General features: G+C 36.5%; 2 protein-coding genes across 3 annotated transcripts; one reads left to right on the top strand and one right to left on the bottom strand.

Moving 5' to 3' along the window:
* Window positions 1–884: 884 nt before the first annotated feature.
* LOC105168476 (aspartokinase 2, chloroplastic) lies at window positions 885–8107 on the bottom strand. Of its 2 annotated transcripts, XM_011088574.3 has the most exons (14): window positions 7538–8107; window positions 7356–7438; window positions 7226–7266; window positions 6470–6624; window positions 6024–6173; window positions 5813–5908; window positions 5615–5731; window positions 4733–4852; window positions 4560–4652; window positions 4351–4467; window positions 3782–3898; window positions 3638–3700; window positions 3369–3538; window positions 885–1574 (listed from the first exon to the last, which is right to left on the bottom strand). In XM_011088574.3, exons 1-13 carry the CDS (start codon window positions 7946–7948, stop codon window positions 3389–3391), a joined length of 1713 nt encoding a protein of 570 aa, XP_011086876.1. In that variant the 5' UTR covers window positions 7949–8107; the 3' UTR covers window positions 885–1574; window positions 3369–3388. The 2 variants fall into 2 exon arrangements, with proteins under 2 accessions (XP_011086876.1, XP_011086875.1); XM_011088573.3 differs by lacking the exon at window positions 885–1574 and having other exon boundaries at window positions 3242–3538.
* A 4012-nt stretch (window positions 8108–12119) lies between these two features.
* On the top strand, window positions 12120–14762 carry RARE1 (Pentatricopeptide repeat (PPR) superfamily protein). Its single transcript, XM_011088572.3, has one exon. It carries the CDS (start codon window positions 12248–12250, stop codon window positions 14528–14530), a length of 2283 nt encoding a protein of 760 aa, XP_011086874.2. The 5' UTR covers window positions 12120–12247; the 3' UTR covers window positions 14531–14762.
* Window positions 14763–17340: the final 2578 nt, after the last annotated feature.

Below are 17340 nucleotides of genomic sequence, written 5' to 3'. Positions count from 1 at the left end.
AAAATATATAAATCAATAAAAAAAAGTAACATAAATTATTATTAATGATGTATATCAGAAATTTAGCCACATTACTAGGGTTTAAGGATTTTCAAAAAAATTTGAAGATTTTAAAAGGACTAGCTCGGCAAAATAGAGCTTATCACTTCGATACTTAAATTAGTAATCAATTAAAGAAGAAATAAAAGAGAATTTTGAAATAAAGTGGAAATAATGTTGAAGTATGATGTGAGAGTGATAAATATTTGTGGAGCGCCAAATATAAGCTTAAAATAGCTTAAAAACCGAAAGTGTGTGGTGCAAGAAAGTAAGAGTTTGAGAATAGATGTGATGTTGAATCGTGTCCCCAAGAACATACATAAGACCTCTATTTATAGGCTCATACAGAGTTGGATACGGGATCAATTGCTGGTGTCGTACGCCACTGGAAAACTCTGAGTTAGTTGTCATCCGCAACAAAACGTTGGTGATTTAAGTAAGTATTGGCTGAGATACTTCATCTGGACTAAAATCTACCAAATCCACCTACAAATTTGAGAGTTAGTTATTTGTGGATTTTCTAGTTGGTGTATACCTATTTACCTGGAACTACTTTAAGATATTTTAGGTGATGTGTACAAAATTGTTGATAAGCTATATAACGTGTCCTCCCAGCTGTATGATGAGGTATCCGACTGAAATGGACTCATTTCTTAAGCCTGTCAGTTCAGTAAAGACACGTAAGCTTGTGGGCCTTTCTTTCTTGTTGATGATCCCTTATCCGTCTTGCTGATGGGCCAATTGGGCTTTTAGTTGGCTGGATTAGTACACCTAATTTGTGTGCTTAACCCAATAAATTTAGAAGGCATCATCACTTTCCCCCTACTCTAGGAGTGCAAGCATCATGAGAAGAAAAATAAAGGCTGCATTTTTATTAAGAAAGAGGTGCTTTACATTTAATAATCAGTTTGTAAGTAAAGAAGTTTTAGGAGTAAAACTTCCTGAGGTTACAAGCATTCCATGGTTGATAAAGCTTTTTGCCATCTCTGTTTTTCAGTTCATACGCCCCAAATTTGATGATCCGGGTGATTTTGTAGGGTCCTTCCTAATTGGGGGCTAATTTCCCTATCGGTCCCAGAGCGCCGACTCGTCGGTGTACTAAGTCTCCCACCTGGAATTCTCTTTTCCTAACTCGACGATTGTAAGCATTGACCATTCTTTGTTTATATCTCTTTATACGAGCATGTGCATCTTCTTGTACTTCATCTATTAAGTCTAAGTTACATCGTAGCAAGCTGTCATTGTTCTCCCACTCATAAAGTTGGATTATGAAGGTTTCTAGCTCAGCCTTAGTCGGGTGATTGCTTCTGATCCGTATACCAAGTTGAAGGGAGTTTTCCCAATAGTGGAACGAAGAGTAGTCTTTGTATGACCACAACACTCTAGGCAATGCGTCTATCCACTGTATGCCTGCTTGTGATAGCTTTGCTTTGATCTCTTGAACCAGTATTCGGTTAGGTTAGCTTGAGGTAAGCGACGGACGTGAAGCGTTTTTGGATGCCTTGCTCGGCACACCAATCTTCAATCTTCCAATCCTGAAATTGATGACCGTTAGAATAATAACACGAGGTAAGCCATACTTGCAAATGATATTTTTCTATAAGAATTTTATAACTTCATTTTTAGTGATTCGGGCTAAATGCTCCGCCTCCACCCACTTGCTGAAATAATCTATCACCACAAGGAGGAATTTACACTGTCCTACTGCAGTTGGGAAATGTCCAACTATGTCTATCCCCCATCGAGAGAACAGATAAGGTGCCAATATGATTTTTGAGGGGTTTTGTTGGCATGTTGCCAAGTAGAGGTATAAGGGTCCGTCGGGTGTCGGTTGGTGAGTAAAGGCAATTTGCTAAGTATGGTTTCAGATTTTGAATCGCCTACTGGCATTCTTCATCACAAACGAAGTTTTTAGTTTTTCTTAAGGCATTGAAGAACGACAAGCTTTGTTCTATTGATTGAGAAATGAATCAACTAAGAGTTGTTATGCGCCCTGCTAATCTCTACACTTCATTGAGGTTAGTAGGAGGTTTCATTTTTTGGAAAGTAAATTGCTAATTTTTTATATAAGATAATAATTTATACATATATAGCATCACAAGAATTACTTATATTTTTTCCTAAATTTTGAATCTGGCACCAGATTTCAATCAAAGGATTCCAACACTGTCACAAACATATCAGTATAATTCATTGTATTTTTTTAGAATTGTATAAAAAAATATACACTATTATATTTATATGCTTCATTGTATTTTTAGGTGCTCAACTTCGTATTTTTGGTTTGCTAAATAATTGAGAGGGAATATTAATAGGGAGAAATGAGCCTACTAAGATGAGGTACAATGCATAAAAATATAGTGGAATTACCCTATATTGAAATTGACTGTTATGCTCTTATTGTTTGTCTAGATTTACGTGATAGACCCATCAATAGTGATATAATATTAACTTATTTTTACATTTAGAAATACTTATAAAAAATAAGGATTTAATATTTTTGTTCTTCGCTTCACTATTAATACCTCTTACAACGATAAAAGTAAACTTAAAAAGAAAAATCTCAATAATTCACAGTTTACTTATATAGCGATATCACGGGGAGCTTACATTACTAGTATTATGATAGTTATTTTAAAATAAATACAATTTTCAGCTCCATATCATTTATATAAAATACGGTTCTCATTGTACTTTATTACTTAGGATAAATTAGATCGAACTCTCCTAAAATTTGATAGAATTTTGAATATCTTCTGATTATTTGAACAATTATCAATATTGCTAACATATTTCTACGACCCTTAGACAGTAAAGTAAAAATGTGAACTTTATCCTTGCTAAAATTTTAATTTTTTAAAATTATAAAAAATATAAAAAAAATGTATGTTATTATAAATTAATGTATAAACTGATGATGAATGGATGTTTTTATCAAAACACACATATATATGTACAAAAAAATTTAAAAATATGTAAAATTATAATTCAAGGTCCAAAAAGACATTTTGGATAATTTAATACAAAATTTGGATGAAACCCTAAAAGAACCTAACGGAATGCCTCAATTTTTGGACAAACATTATTATTAGATGGGTCTCGATAATTTCTCAAATAATTTGAAGATATTTGTAATTGTATCAAACTTCAGGTAAATTTAACGTAATTTACCCTATTACTTATGATTAAAAATGCATTAAACTATTGATTAATATTTAATATATAAATTATGTGTAGCTTCTTGAAAAAAAAACTCGACTCAGTAGTAGTCCAATTATATGGGATCCCAACACCGAAATTTCTGCACAACATAGTAAAACACTGCTTACAGAATAAAGTGTGGTTATGCTCAATTTGCTGGAACAGATTCAACATTGCCATTGTTGAGTGCAGCATCCAAGTCCTTCTCCGAGACTTCACCGCTCTCAAAGAAGGCATTGTGAAGGGCTTTAATGCACTGTTCTGCTTCACTATCATTTACTATAAGCGACATGTTAACCTGCAAAAACAGCATATCGTCATCGTTAATTCGTTAGAAACCATAAAACAATGGTGATTCAACTGTTTGTGCGTATGCATGAATCTGTGGTTAGAGAACCTTGGAAGCTCCTTGAGAGATCATCTGGACGTTCACATTAATTCTCCCGAAAACGCTGAAGGCCTGACAATTACAGGTCAATTTGTATAGGAAACCAGAGAAGTTTTGAACTGAAGAAATGGATGATTAAAATCAAAGGAAAACCTTTTCTAGTATCAGGGAAGAATACTGGATGTTTCCAATGAGGGAGATAATTGATCGGTGCGGCAGAAGTTTTACAACAGCAATTTTTCCTAGCTCTTCAATCACGTGGTCAAGTTCCTGCTCATTGCCAACTGCGTATGAGTAGGAGTTGTTCTCGAAAGGGGAAAAATAGAAGATCATGGAAATAGCAGGCCACAAGGAACTGAAACTATTATAATGTAGGTAATATTTTTGCATCAGAATCACATTTGACAATGAGGCCTGTGATTGGACGGCCACCTCAATCCAACCCCAAAATTTTGAAGGAGCTGTTCTCTCCCACCTCTATAAACCTTAAAAATCGTATAGTTGCCATCATGATGTGTTTCTGCTAAACGACAACCATCCAGAAATATATCTTAAAATCATTTCCCATTTATCTAAATTTAATTTTTATTTTAAGTTTTCTCCAAAAATAATTTTTCAGGAAAGAACTATCCATCCAATTGTGGTCCTAATACTGCACTTGAAAAAAACTTGACTAGCAAAGTTTTCTCTGTGCTTCAGCTGAATACAGATAGTTTGCTTGCCTGCTTAATTAGTTCTCTGCTCCAAATTTTTGATGGATCGAGCGTTAGAGAGATACTAACTTCACTTGTTGCAACAACATCCACAGATATACCCAGATCTTCGAATATTGAAAATACCTGACAAACAAGAAGATTGAATATTTTGTCACATAGGTAGGTTCTATGTCAAGGACAAAAGATATAGTCGATAAATAAAGATTAATTTTCACCTTAGCAAGGAAGCCAAACTGGCCCAACATCCGGGTACTAACTATATCCAGCATGGTGATATTCTGCTTAAGAACTATACTGGTGAGCAGAGCCTGTGCATTATTTGGCATTAAACTGTCAATACTTTGAGCTCTTCCATCTAAATTGTGAGTCATATCTTCAGAATGCAAACCTTGGTCATGTCTCTATTTCTAGTGATGAGGGTACCAGGGGCTTTAGGATTGTAAGAGTTCTTGACCCTAACTGGAATACTAGCATCCATAGCTGGCCGCATGGATAGTGGGTGCAATACCTGTAGAAAACAGTCTGTGTACTCAATATACTAACCTGTTATGAAAAATGTAGGGAATCATGTTTTTTTCTGGTTGCCCTTTTAAACAACTTGCAACCTTGACTACAGTAGCAGAACCTCACTCCACATCTTTAAGTACATTTTTTTCCCTGTCTGGTTATCTCAACATAGTTTAACTGAATACAATTTTAAGAGATCAACATAAAAATTAAGAAGAATTGAATTTCGGGGAGTCAAGAGCATGAAAAAATGATTCCGCCCTAACCAGAGAGAGTACAATTACCATGACGAAACATGCGCCTACCCTCTACCATGCATATCAACTGAAAAGAAAGACAAACTCAACAAGCAAGAACTGATTTTTTGGGGTTTATACACCGCACGAAGCATATTTATTTTTAAAATTTCTTTTATTATATTACTTGACATAACGGAACTTATCAGCCAACTATTACTGCCAAGTCTGTCTTGGTGAAAACCAATGGTTTGGGAAGCTATGGATTCAACCATGTTACAGCTTTAATAACAGTCATAGCTGCCACAGCCTACGAAAGGTGAGTATACTTTTGGATAGGCACTGGACATAGCATATTTTGAGATGTTGCTTAGGACAACTATATATGCAGTTTTTAAGATCATGAATTGAACTTAATCACGCAGTTTCTGTTTTCACTAGTACCTGATAGTGGCAACAGTAATACCAGCAGGAAGTTCGGTGCATAAAGGCCAAAACAAAAGATAAGCAAGAAACTGTAATATAACCTGAGCTCCAAAGTAAGCTAGCTCTGTTGCCTCTTCAAATGTCAAATAAGGCACAGGTTTTGCACCTGGATGAATGGTGGGATCACAGGTCAGAACACCGTCGACATCCTTCCACACCTGTAAGAATTTGAGCAATGCTGAAAAATACTTTTATCATCCCATCAGTTACCATAAGGCTGTCCTTACATTTAAGCTCACCTGAATCTCTTTTAAACCCAAAGCTCTCCCAATAGTGGTAGCTGTCAAGTCACTGCCGCCTCTGCCCAAAGTGGTGATATCCCCAGATTTACATCCCTGCAGATGAAATGCTAGACATTATAAAATTTTTGTGGTCAGAGTTATAAGATTACTTTTTCAAACAACTTCCCGGAACGAAAAAAGATGCGCAACAGTTAATTAGGTGATGGACCTTTCCAAGGAAGCCAGTAACTATTGGAATTGCATGATCGTTGGTCCAGTCACTGTATAATTTACTGGCAACAGCAGGATAAGTTGCTTCCAGAATTTCTGCATTTGTGAAATCATCCGTTGTGACAAATCCAATGTCAAATGCATCATACTGCAGTGCAGGCGGGCCAATGTAAGTTCGATGAATACTATTGACCAACATCGAATAGGATGCGTAAAACCTTTAGTTTTCACTTTATACATTCTCAACAATTTGAGTTAGATGAACACCTGCAACCAACTTCAAGCACGTCTTTTATGAAGGCATGAACCAAAAATTCATATTGGTTGAAGTATTCTCCAGTGCATGACATTGTAACAGAAACAAGATTCAAAAGTTTCTGGGCATTCTGGGGTTGGATTGGTGGATAGTTCAAGAACATGGACAAAGTAAGAGAGTGAACATACTTGCCGTGCTTTAGTGCCAATTTTGTTCAGATAAGCAGCAAATATTCTCGTAGACATGCACTCTCCAAATGACACAAGTTTGTCTTGTGTACGTAACGTCAGCTCCTTCAATCTAGCAATTCCATTCAAAAGCAACTCGAGTTCTTCCACATGCCCTGAAAAAGGTACATGAAATATTACGCAAAAAACAGACAGGAGTAGCACAAGTATTTAGGTAGATGTCTGAATAGGCTGTTATTGAGATGCCAAAAAGTTTAATTCTTCAGTAGATCTGTCCCATGCGTATTTTTATGATATTGATTCTCATAAATTTCCAAAATGCTGCAAGGTGATTCTATGAATTCTCAGAAAGAAACAAAGCATCATTGAATTTCTTTTCACACTAATATGGTGTTATATGATGCAAGGCCATTTTAGAAAATAACTTGGCAGTTCTGGAAGCCAAAAGCAACCTAATCTTTTGCTGTGAAAGAGTTGCAACACCATAAAGAACAGCAAAGTTCTTGAGCAACTCACAGGAAAATCATCTATCTGAATGACAATTTAATCAAGCTTTCGACCTCAGTGTGAAAGATAGGTAACCATATAATGGACTTATCATGGGTTCCAGCAATTATCAACCTTAACCGATCCATCTTTTGTTCCACACCAAAATAAGAAGCTGAAATGACAATACAAAATCTTCTGTGTCATCCTCTAATATACATTAATTTTAGTGAAGGAAAAGTAACATCAAGAACCACAATCAATTCTCACCAGAAATCACAGAATCATCTAGTCCAAGCTCCTTTACCGTCCTGAAACATGCAATCATTGTATCTCCCATTAGCAGCCAATTATTATAGTAAGCATAACATCTCGCAGACACAAGGAAACTGACAATCACCTAAGATGCAGTTCTTTTATAAAGGCCAGCTCCTCAATTTCCGACACACTACTGTGTCCGCAGCTCACAGCCTTCTCTCCTGCCTAAAATTCAACCATTAAACCACTTAAACCAAAAATTATAAAAGCTACTTCTCACATAATCTAGACCAACCAATAAAGTGATTTTGCATGATTACATACGCGAAGGAGATTATTCGTAGTTTTGCCCATGGCAGAGAGAACAACAATCGGCCTTTCCTCGGGAAAGCTAAGGATGAGACGAACCACCTCTCTCATCCTCTCCGCCGACGCCACCGAGGAACCGCCGAACTTCATCACGCACGTTAACTCCTCATCGACATTTTTCTCACTGGAAAAATTCGCTTCCTCAAATGCAGCAACATCTGCATCTTTCCTGCTGCAGATCGTGAAAAATCGGGACTTTCTCCGATCAACGGCGGCGAAAAGTCGACGACGGGAGCCGAAATCGACAAATTGGTGGCGGTTGCGGAAATTGAACTGGAAGCGCGAAAACTGAAGATTTTCGTTAAATTCATTGCTACATCTAACGCACAAAATTCTTGAATTGCATGTGTCAACCGCAACTGACATATTTCCTCAGATAATAGAAGAAATGTTTCCAAAAATCAGATCAAATTGTGAAGGTGCCGAATCGATCAAACTGTGTTGCCGGGGTTAGAGTACAGTAAAATTCGAACCAAACAAGGTTAAGTTAATCGAACCCAATCAGTGATAAATAAGTATAATATATATATATATATATACTATGTTATTGATACAATTTTTTGAATTGTACGCTATATCATATTTAATATATAATTAATTTAAATTCAACTAAAGAAGTTTTGAATTAGAATTTCTCAATACAAATAGCCGAGATTGGCAATTTTCTGGTCAAACTCTACATATTACCAAAAAGAATTGAAGATATAGTGAGGCAGAATATAATGTGGTTTCAACACGACTATTTTATAATATTATATAGAAAATATATAATTATATATATTTATGTACATATATGTATGCATGCATTTTTAAGTAATAATTTATAAAATTATATATAGATATAATGAATAAATATATGATATAGGAAATAAATCACATTAAATAAAACAAGCAGAATATTTATAAAGAAGAAGGTTTAATATCAAACTTATCAAATCGATATGGTACTTCAAGTTACTGAAATAACCTTAATTAATGATTTTCAACCACATAATGAGGATAAAGTAGTAATTTATTCTTATCTACCCTAAATAGCATAAATCATTAAATAAAGGGAGGGAACTTGTATGAAGCTTTAGTTTAAGCGAGTGAAACACGCTCCTATAGTACAAATTTAATCGGTATCGTTTCTTTGCGAAATTAACTTGGCGTCGTTTGTGGAAAAGGCGATTCAACGTAGGGGTATCCACAATTCAGTTAAACCGGCTGAAATCGAATCGAATCGAAATTTTAGTTTTATTAAAAAAAATTAGATTTTTCGATCGGTTTTTTTTCCTTGTTCTGTCACCGAACAGAACAGAAAAACCAAAATTTTAGTATATATATTTTAATTTTATTATATATTATATATTATAGTATAATGTATATTATATATTATAATATATTGTATATTGAAAAAAATACTAAATTCATTTTTATTTTTTACAAAAAAAATTGATTTTTCGGTTTTTAAATCGAAAAAAAAATCAATTATAACTAAAATCAAACCAAGGCTTTTCAGTTTGTGTACCCCTACCCCAAGCTTCACATCATGCACGAGGCCCTTCGACAGATGATCAAAGAAGCCTCAGCGTAATCCACTTCAAGAGCAGTAGCCCAGTATATCACAGAGCATGCGGCACCGCCACAACCCCCTCATTATCTTTGTAAAGGATCGGGAGCAGACGTGGCCCCTGAGAATAGCGAGCAGAGGTCAACCCTCGAGGAAAAGATGAAAAGTAGGCCTTGCCTACCAGAAGGCTCTCCAAGAGACGCACCACCAAGAAAACACAGACCCCAAGTGATGGACCAAGCAACAGCTCAACAAGCTAACCTGGAGAGTATAGAAAACCACAAGGCTCTTCCCCAAGCCGTGGCGCCTCCCAAGCACAACTCTTTTGCACCTCATATCCTGGCGAAGGCCATCAAACCAAAATCAAGATTCCAAACCTCAGCAAGTATAACGGGACCAAGACCACTTAGATCAATTTTTAGCAAAGTCAGATTTGCTAAAAATAAGCAACTCTGCGTATTGCAAGATTTTTCGAACTACTCTAGTCGGAAAAACCATGACTTGGTTCAACCAACTACCCATTTGGATATAAAAAGCTTTAAGCAATTCTCCCAGTATTTTTTGCACCACTTTGCAATCAGCAAAAGGTATCCAAAGATTGCATCACATTTGTTCACCATAGTCCAGCATGGACATGAGAGTCTCAGAGAGTAAGTCCAAAGATTTTCAGAAGCTGTAATTGAAGTCCCACATGTAAACCCAAATTTAGCAAGTACCATACAACAAAACCTAAGGAAGAGCATGTTCAAGGAATCAATATCGAGGAAATCGCTAGCTAGCAGAGAGGAGTTATTAGCTAAGGCGGAAAAATACATAAGAGTAGAGGAGACTACGGGCACGAGGCGATAACTCCAATGAAAAGAAAGGACGAATGAAAAATGGGAGTTATGCCTCCAAAGGAAGAGAGAGGCAAACTTGAGCACAAAATATGCTCACAACAACCTAGCACGTTACACGCCGTTGAACATTTGTGAGTTGAAATCTTCACCATCGTAAAGTAGCAAGGTGTAGGCCGTCAGTCGCCACCTATGCAGGATAACCTTAAGAAGATGAATTCTAATCGGTATAGTCAATTCCATGAAGATAGGGGCACATAGCACAGAAGATTGTTATAATTTGAAAGATGAGGTAAAAGAGTTGATTCAAAAAGGACATTTCATGGAATTTTTGGATCACATGATTTTAAAATGGGATAGTGATGACCCACCAACAATAGGAACTATTGGCACCATATCTAGAATTTGACAACAAGAATGATTAAATAAAGGAGGTTGCGCATCAAGGAAATGAATAATTAGGGAAGAAGAGCAGACGACCAAGAGGTTTAATACTTAGAGACTTCAAGATGTATTAGTTTCTTTATGATCACTTTCCAAGAAATAACATATCAATATTTCTTATCTCCACATCAAATAAATAGTCTTTATTACTACATCGTTTTCTGAGATGAATCAAAAATGGCCCCTTGAGGTGTTATAAACGACAATTCGAAATTATAAGAAGAATGACTTTCTTGAGGTGTCATAAGCGACACCTCAAAGAAAAAAACAAAAAAACGGCTTCCTTGAGTGCATATGCAAAACCCAATAGCCAAAGAAAACATAAAAAAAAAAAAAAAAGGCTTCTTGAGGTGTCATAAGCAACCTCTTGAAGTCAAAAGAAAAATGACTTTCTTGATGTATCATACGCAACACCCCAAGTAAAAAAAGAAAACAAAAGGAAAATGACTCTCGTGAGTTGTCATAAGCGACACCCCAAAGTCAAAAGAAAAACGACTTCCTTGAGGTGTCATATGCAACACCCGAAGTCAAAAGAAAGGCAAAATATCCTCCTAAGGTATCGTAAGGGACATTCAAATTCAAAGTGACTCTCAAACAATTCTCTTGGGGATTCTATGACTTCACCCCAGAAATCATCCACTGAGAATTATGAACCATACCAAGAGATAAAACCAAAAAAGTGGAAAATAAGGGGGGCTGAGGAGAAATTTCTACCCATTGACCAAAATTCAGGACAAGGCGAGAAATTTCGACCAAACGTAGGTCAAGGCACGTGGCATAACACAGTGCAACGCAACATAATGCGGCACGACATAGTGAAACATGACATGAAAAATCCTTAAATGTTGGTGTGGCACGACTCAATACGACAAGACGCGATGCGATGCAACCATATGATTTGCTAGGCCCCCCTTACCCTTGTGGCAACGTGCGAGGTCACGAGGGAGGAAGGAGCAAGTGAAATCGTTTGCCCTCCTTCCTTGATGAGGGACGAAGACGGACTCGCGAATCGCACTCACGATGACGCTGCTCATGGCCACATTCAAGCTTGAAACATTGGATGTCCTACAATGAATCCTGAACTCGGGGCTATAGACGACTCAAAATCATCACTCTGAACAATGCGGGGCTAGAAACCTTTTTTCGACAAACTTGATTCTATGAAATTTCAAGGGAATCCGAATAACTCACAGGCAAATTTCTAATAGCTTCAATAATCTCATCTTGAGGATTATCAACTTATAATTACAATTACAAAATCAAGAGATATGATTATAATTTGACAAAAAATAAAGGTGATCGTCCATTTGAATCTAAATTCAATATATGTCAATGTAATTTACCTACTCTATTATCTCTGCCAAAGAGGTGTTGAATTCGAATTTTCCTTTTCTATGGTGAAGAAGGATGGCGTTAAAATTTTTAAATTGGATCTATTAAGTCCTACTCAGGATTCTGGGCATTAACAAACCCCATCTTGCAATCCCTAAATAATATTTATATATTCTTTCAAAATTTTATAAGTAAATATAAAATATTAAATAACTTATAATATGATTTATATATTAAATATTAATTAACATTGAGTAAAAAAAATTAAATTATAATAAATTTATAAAATTTAATATAATTGTAAATATATTTTATTATTGAGAAATTATTTACACACTTGATATTTAACGGTGGTCTACTAATAACTAATCGAATTGGCTAGTATACCTTGAGATGGAAGTGGGTGCTTGTTTGATCAAAGAGCGAAACTTAGACCTCATGGCCTCCTTACTCCATGCATCGATCTCTTGTAATCTCATTCGCGAACTTTAACTGAAATCCATGGCAGGTCTCCAGTTACTGAACTCAATGTTTTCACAATTATCACTTCCTCACGCTGACAAACTGTCAAGCATAAGAACTGCAAATTACACCCAAATTCCTTCATGGGTATCGCTCAAGTCCAGCAATTTGCGACTCAAAACCCTCGATGCTCAGCACGGTAAACTCGAGAACGTCCATTTGGTTTCCCTTTCCAGGCAGGATAAACTGAAGGAAGCCCATGAATTCCTTCTCGAAATGGACCGTTGTAATGTACCTGTTGCTCCTCAATCGTATAAACATTTACTTGAAGCATGTTCGAATTTAAGGTCTTTAGATTTTGGAAAGTTAATTCACCAACGATTGGGAAAAGACCCGCCTGCCTTTCTTGTGAATTCTGTTCTCCTGATGTACTGTAATTGCGGGAGTTTGGATGATGCTAGGAAAGTGTTTGATGAAATGGGTCAACGAACCTTGGCTTCGTGGGTCATAATTATATCTGCTTATGCAGATGGAGGGCTACTGGAGGATGCCATAGAATTGTTTTTGAGAATTCAAGATTCAGATTTAAAAGCGAATCCTTCTATTTATATTAGCCTTTTGAAGTCTTTTCTGGATTCTTCGTGTTTGGAGATTGGAAGTCAGATGCATTGTCAAGTAATTAAGGTCGGATATACTAATAATGTGGCCATGGACACTTCTATATGTAATATGTATGTTAAATGTGGGAATTTGGAGAGTGCGAAGCTGGGTTTTGATCTGATGCAGGAAAAGAATGCTGTTTCGTGGACAACAATGATGGTGGGGTGTACTCAAGCTGATAGGCATGAGGATACCTTGAGATATTTCAAAAGGATGGTGAATGAAGATGTTGGTTTGGATGAGTTTGTGTTTTCGATAACTCTAAAGGCTTGTGCTGCGCTGGATGACAGAAAAATGGGAGAGCAAGTTCATGGTTTGATTGTTAAACTTGGGTTGGAAAATGAGGTCTCTGTAGGTACACCTCTTGTGGATTTTTATGTGAAATGTGGAGATGCGGAATCAGCAAGTCAAGCATTTAAGAGGATAAGTGAACCAAATGATGTCTCTTGGAGTGCTATATTAACTGGTTATTCTCAAATTGGTGAATTTGAAAAATGTATTAAGGTTTTTAAGTCTTTAAGAAGTCAAGGTGTTGTTTTGAATGAATTCATATACACAAGCATTTTTCAAGTGTGCTCAGCATTTGCTGACTTCAATTTTGGTTCTCAAGCGCATGGAGATGCAATAAAAAGAGGTCTGGTTTCATATCTTTATGGAGAGAGTGCCATGATTACTATGTATGCTAAATGCGGAAGGTTGGATTATGCCTATCAAGTTTTTCAATCGATGGATGAACCTGATACTGTTGCTTGGACAGCTATGATTGCTGGTTGTGCTTACCATGGTAATGCTCTTGTAGCCCTGAGTCTCTTCAAGGAAATGCAAGCTTCTGGTGTTGGCATGAATGCAGTTACATTTGTGGCAGTTTTTACTGCTTGTAGCCATGCTGGTTTGGTTGAAGAAGCAAACCGGTATCTAGAATCGATGAGTCGTGAGCACGGTGTGGAGCCAACTATTAACCACTACAATTGTATGATTGATATATACTCTCGAGCTGGGCTGTTGAATGACGCACTTGATTTGATAAATTCAATGCCATTTGAACCTGATGCAATGAGTTGGAAAAGTCTATTGGGAGGATGCTCAATCCACCGAAAATATGAGCTTGGTAAAACTGCTGCTGGGAAGCTCCTTCAACTAGATCCCAAGGACACTGCTGCTTATATTCTCTTATTCAACTTGTACGGTTTGTCTGGGAGGTGGGATGAAGCTGCAAGCGTTAGGAAGCTTATGGCTGAAAGAGATTTAAGGAAAGAGATTGGTTGCAGCTGGATTACTGTTAAGAGTAAAGTACACCAATTTATAGTGGGTGATCTACACCATCCTCAAGCAGAAGAGATTTACTCAAAACTGAAGGAACTAAAATTCTCTGATTCTCATAAAGAAAATGCACTTTTAACAGAAGATGATGTGACAGATTCTTTGCCAGAGCGAAAAGAACAGCTTCTTGTCCACAGTGAGAGGCTTGCTATTGCATTTGGCCTCATTTCAACACCAAGTAATGCTCCTATTGTGGTTTTCAAGAATCTCAGAGCTTGTAAAGATTGCCATGATTTTGCGAAACATGTATCTTCTGTTACGGGGCGAACAATTGTTGTTAGAGATTCTAATAGATTCCATCACTTCAAATCTGGAGAGTGTTCCTGTGGGGATTACTGGTGACTTCTGATTACTTAAAATGAGAGCTCATTACACTGTTCTTGTTATATCATCATTTCTGTCTTGTCTGAAGTCTCTCTTCCACAGTTTAAGCTCATACAGAAAGAAACACATACCATACGACACTGGTTATCTATTGTTACACGAGTAAGATCACCCCCGTGTTGTATATAAGGGAATTCTTGGACTAGATTCAATATTTTCTTCATTCTGAATATTACTGCAATTCTAATTCCACCTTGCGCTTAACACAATTCTTTCAAATTTCTCACTCAGTCTGACTCATTTGTCTCGTTTAATCCTTCAAAGATTAGAGGGATGATAGAGGAAGAACTTAGAAGCCATGTTATCAAGTAGCCTCAATCAGTTCTAACTTCTCAACATCATTTTCGGTGGTTGCACCATTTCAAATCGCGGCTCTCACTGCAGGGGCTATCTACAAGAAGTTTTCAAGTGTACACTTTTTTAGCCTGAATTAATGGGAACTATTAATGCTCATAAGGGCATTGTAGTGATTTTAGCTATAGCAAAGAATTCACGGTAACGTGTGCACACCAAATTCACACTATATTTGGAGTGACGGATTTAAAATTGTGAATTTCAAATTTCTTGTAACAAATTCTTTAGATTTGTTGATATGTAATATTTTCTGTATTATAGTAGTAGGTTATTATGGCTTTGATTAGTCATTTGCCCGATTTAGTGTTATTTGTTACTTTTATTAATTGTGTATTCCTAGCCTGTAATACACATTGAAATAGAAGAATACCTTCTCTCAAATCTTTGTTCTTCTTTTATGATATCAGAACAGGTTTAAACTTTAAAGAAAGTTGATCAACCACGCTACCTGCCACCACTATAGCTCCGATCTAAATCTTGGCCTGTGTTGCAGTCACCTCGGTTCTGATGGATGAGAAAACAACTAGTTTGAGCGCAAGGTAGTCATTGTACATTGAAAGGCGATAATTTCAACATGTGGGAGAAGGCAATGACTAATGCCTTGAGAGTAAAGAACAAATTAGAATTTATTAATGGAAGTTTGAAGAAACTGGAACCGGCCCCAAGGCGAGTGTATGGTTGCTTTTGCAACTCTATGCTGATTTTTTGGATTTTTAGTTCTACAGAGAAAATTCATTAAATCGAGTATCACATATGAGGAGACCGCAAAAGCAGTTTGGGATGGCCTACGCAAGTGTTTTTCTGTAGGAAATGCACCTCAAATTCATGAATTAAAGGGCTAGATTGCTTCAACTAGACAATAAGGATGGCAGTAATTACCTACTATACAAAACTAAAAAGAATGTCCAATGAACTTACTAGTTGCTTCAAAGTACCGATTGTTGTGGGGCTGCACAGAGATTCTTTCGGGAACGAGAGGAAGTGAAATTACATCAATTTCTCATGGGGTTTGATGACACAATCTTTGGTACAGTTAGGTCTCAAATCTTAAACTTGAATTTGCCTACTGTGAATAAAACTTATGCTATGATTACCAAGGAAGAGGTCGGGATGATAGATCAAGGCAATTGCAATGGCAGCAACCGCCCCAAGAAATGGAAAGGGGTTTAGTCAATCTGGATCATAGTAACACGGCAGTACGGCAAATATATGTTCGAATTGTCGTAAACCCCGATCATGATATTGCAGATTGCTTCGAGATTAATGGATATCCGACTTGGTACAAAGGAAAACGAGGATGAAGAGTATTGGACAATCTCGAGGTCGGGGCCAAATGGGGCATGGCCAGGCTTATGCAGTTGCAACATGCGGGTCAGTTGAAGGAAGTAGGGCGCAGGAATCTCGGGCTTATCGGCTGAACAATTCCAAAAGTTATTGAACATGCTGGACCGTTCTAGTGATGTTACTAAAAAACTTTCTAATATGGTTACTCAACATTTATTTGGTCTACTCGATAGTGGCATATCAAATCATATGACGGGGAGAAAAGAATTGTTGAACGAACTTAAAGACACGACTCTCATACTTGTTTACATGTCAAATGGGATTAGAACAACAACAACAATGATTGGGCACGTTGTCTTGAGCCCAAAAACGAAATTGATTGACGATTTTCATGTTCCAAACTTGACTTGCAATGTAATATCAATTCGTCAATTGATCTCTGTATTAAATTGCTAAATAACATCTACTAATGAGTTATGTGTGATATAGTATCGTACCTCAAAGACACTAATTGATATGGGTGAGTTGTTTTACTGCTACAAGGCTTGTCAGGGAAACTCCAACTAAAATCCTTCAATACTTAAATTAGATGGGATTTTAGAATAAATCGTTCGGACTGAATAGCTAAATCTCAATATCATAAAAGTTTACGTGTCAAATATTGTTCACTTGTATTTATAAAAAAGATCAATGCAACGAGATATTTATAAGTTGACATGTCTTGATGGTAGCCACTAAATGATCTTAAAATCAACAATCATTAAAACAAGTAAAGGAGTTGATCAAATCGATTACAACTCACAAAGATTAAAATTTTGATCAAATTAATATTTTTGGGAATGTTTGGGATATATTAACCGTATGGGGGTGAGTTTTAGAAGTTTTTCCAAAAAGATGGAGGAGGGTATGAAATGATTGAAGCACTGAAATTGCATTCTCGACCTACTAATTTATCTGGCTGAGTGGGAACCAGTTAAAGTACGTTGATTATAAATTGATTAATAATTAAAAGTGAAAAAGAGGTCGGAAAAGCAGTGGGATTATGAGCTGACACGTTGCAGCAAATCAACTAGTTTAATGCTGATTAAACAAGTGTTTATCCTTTGATTATCTGGGGTGAGAGAGAGAGA

The sequence above is a fragment of the Sesamum indicum genome, linkage group LG8 (genome assembly GCF_026168435.1).
Source record: "Sesamum indicum cultivar Baizhima isolate 11 linkage group LG8, ASM2616843v1, whole genome shotgun sequence".
Taxonomy (NCBI): Eukaryota; Viridiplantae; Streptophyta; class Magnoliopsida; order Lamiales; family Pedaliaceae; genus Sesamum; species Sesamum indicum.
The sequence above is the reverse complement of the archived record's forward strand: the minus strand, read 5'-3'. Positions and strand labels throughout refer to the sequence as shown.